The sequence below is a fragment of the Anastrepha obliqua genome, chromosome 3, assembly GCF_027943255.1.
Source record: "Anastrepha obliqua isolate idAnaObli1 chromosome 3, idAnaObli1_1.0, whole genome shotgun sequence".
Lineage (NCBI taxonomy): Eukaryota > Metazoa > Arthropoda > Insecta > Diptera > Tephritidae > Anastrepha > Anastrepha obliqua.
Window position 1 is genome coordinate 73,768,585 of NC_072894.1, and position 2,534 is coordinate 73,771,118.

The window sequence follows — 2,534 nt, forward strand, 5'->3', positions numbered from 1 at the left end:
TTTTGAAGCGTTTGTTGCCTCGCATTTGTCGAATTCGCCCTGAATACCGCGAAGGAGGAAGGTGATGCTTATGGAGTGATAATGCACCATCTCATCGATCCACTCTTGTGACTAATTTTGTGACGAGAAATCGCATTTTAACCATGGATCACTCACCGTATTCGCCTGATATGGCTCCCTGTGACTTCGTTTTGCGTCCGTAGAGGCCCTCCAAAAGGCTTGTACAGACATCCTGAAAGGCTTTCCGGTCAATGACCTGAAACACTCTTTCGAAAAGCTTTTCGATCGCGCAAAACAGTGTATCGAGACCAGAGAGCACTATTTTGAATAAATAAATTCGAAATTATCAGAAGAAAGCTCCTGCCGTTTTCATTTTAGCTCAGTCTAGTTTATTTTGATCTTAACCTGGTATATTTGGCGTAAAGCTGAGCTAAAAATAAACTAAAGTCGCAATTATCCGCAATGCCCGGATAAGTTTGTGGAACAATTCGATTGGTCACGGATTGAAAGCCTACGGTGTACGGTGTTTTCTAATAGTTAAGGCGCCTCGAGCGGAGAACGAAAAGCCTTTCAGTGAATTTTTTGCCACAAAAAGGCTTCTCATGGAAAACCAGGCGTTCGGAGGCGCGTTCACATCAAAAGCACACCATAAGTTGGAGGAAAGGCTCGGGCAAATACACCTAATAAAATCTGAATTTTTTATACACACGCATAGTATATATGTATATGTATGTATGTATATATATGTATATATATAAATGTATTCTAAAGATAATTGGACGTTGAACCCAGGTATGTATGTAAGTAATCACTTTAGTTAAAACCAGCATCCGTGTGTAACCAGAAAATACCGCACAAAGCAAATTCAAATATTAGTAACTAACTAACTCAACACACTGTAAAAAGGCAATATTGTATACAAACATACTAAGAATTGATAAGTGTCAACCTATCAGCTGAGACTAAGTTCCAATCACTAAAATAAACCGACGGCAAACGGCGACCATACACCTACTTACATACATATACGTAATATTAAGTGTAGAGAGTATAAAAAGATCGTTCTTTCTTCATAGCTAACAGATTGAAGTGAGCATTGAAAGTAACAATAGGCATTCAAACTACGTTGTTTTACAAAGTTTTTTATTTGGTGAAAACTATTTAAATTAACAAAAAGTAAACATTTTGGATATGTCTGCAAAAAATCTTAACCCACTCGTTGGTGCCACCACCCGTTATATTGCCGGTAGAAACGCCATGCAGACAGTTTATTGGCGAACATCACCTGGGCCCAATGGACGAATGGTAAAAATACACAAAAATTGCGAATTCGACAAAACACAAGACCTGCCTTCCAAAATACGCTTGCAATACCATAATGAGAACTATCGGGCGAGGGTTAAGGATCTGCACTGATCTCTGCGGTTGTCTGCAAAAATAACGATTTTTAGGATAATTAGTTTGTATATGTATTAGTTAATTATGTGTTAATTTAATTAGTTAATTACTAAATTATTGAAATGGAATTGTTGTTTTTTTACTTCCTACTTACCGCACCGATATGCTATGCATGTTTATACTCTCTATATGTATTTATTTGCCTACGTATAACTTTTTCTTCTTGAATGGCGCGAGCTTAACAAAGCGCGCCAGTCGTGCTAACAAGCGTCACTTGGGCGCACCAGGTGAATCCAAGTATTTCTCCACCTGAACTTTCCAACGTCTTCATCTGCTACTACCTGCTGGTACATCGAATACTTTCACTGCCTACGTATATATAAAAGTGTGATTTTCACAAACTTATACATCGGAGATTTCAATAGGGACATAACAATTTATTAACGGGATTCCTAAGATATTGGTTGAAATTTATCCAAGCGGAGTGCAGACGTTGAATTTAAATATGCATACGGATAGCGCTCATATGGCCATTGCGAATTCGTTTGCAGAGATTGCATGAGCTCTACTTACGTAGTTTGGGCGCTTCGAATAATCAAAAGTCTTCTTCTTCAGTTAATTTAAATTTAATGTAAGTGTGTTGGTCACCAATTTTATATAAAATTCCCCACAATTTGGTCTTAAAGATTCGTAATTTCACAGAACCGCGCTCTTAATTTTGCTTTTTACGATTTTTCAAAAACATAGGTTCGAATCTCGGTGAAACACCAAAATGAAGCAAAAAGTTTTTTCTAATAGCGGTTGCCCCTCGGCAGGCAGTGGCAAACCTCCGAGTGTATTTCTGCCATGAAAAAGCTCCTCATAAAAATATCTGTCGTTCGGAATCGGGTTGAAACTGTAGGTCTCTCAATTTGTGGAACAACATCAAGACGCACAACACAAATTGGAAGAGGAGCTCGGCTAAACACCCAAACAGGGTGTTCGCGCCAATTATATATGTATATACATATATACTAACCTTAAAAAGACAACTGCTAAAATGCCATGATATTCTATTCATTAATTCGTGAGTTATTGTACTAAGAGCTACTTCAGTTATTTTCAAACTAAAGGATCAAAAAGGATTTCGTGTTTTC

General features: G+C 37.7%; 1 protein-coding gene across 1 annotated transcript; it reads left to right on the forward strand.

The window, feature by feature from the left end:
* The first annotated feature begins 1,094 nt into the window (after positions 1-1,094).
* LOC129241283 (uncharacterized) lies at positions 1,095-1,526 on the forward strand. The gene has a single exon (XM_054877533.1). It carries the CDS (start codon positions 1,192-1,194, stop codon positions 1,414-1,416), a length of 225 nt encoding a protein of 74 aa, XP_054733508.1. The 5' UTR covers positions 1,095-1,191; the 3' UTR covers positions 1,417-1,526.
* The last annotated feature ends 1,008 nt before the right edge of the window (positions 1,527-2,534 follow it).

Coding starts and splice junctions, on each gene's coding strand:
- LOC129241283 (XM_054877533.1), top strand. CDS start 1,192: ATGTCTGCAAAAAATCTTAACCCACTCGTTGGTGCCACCACCCGTTAT.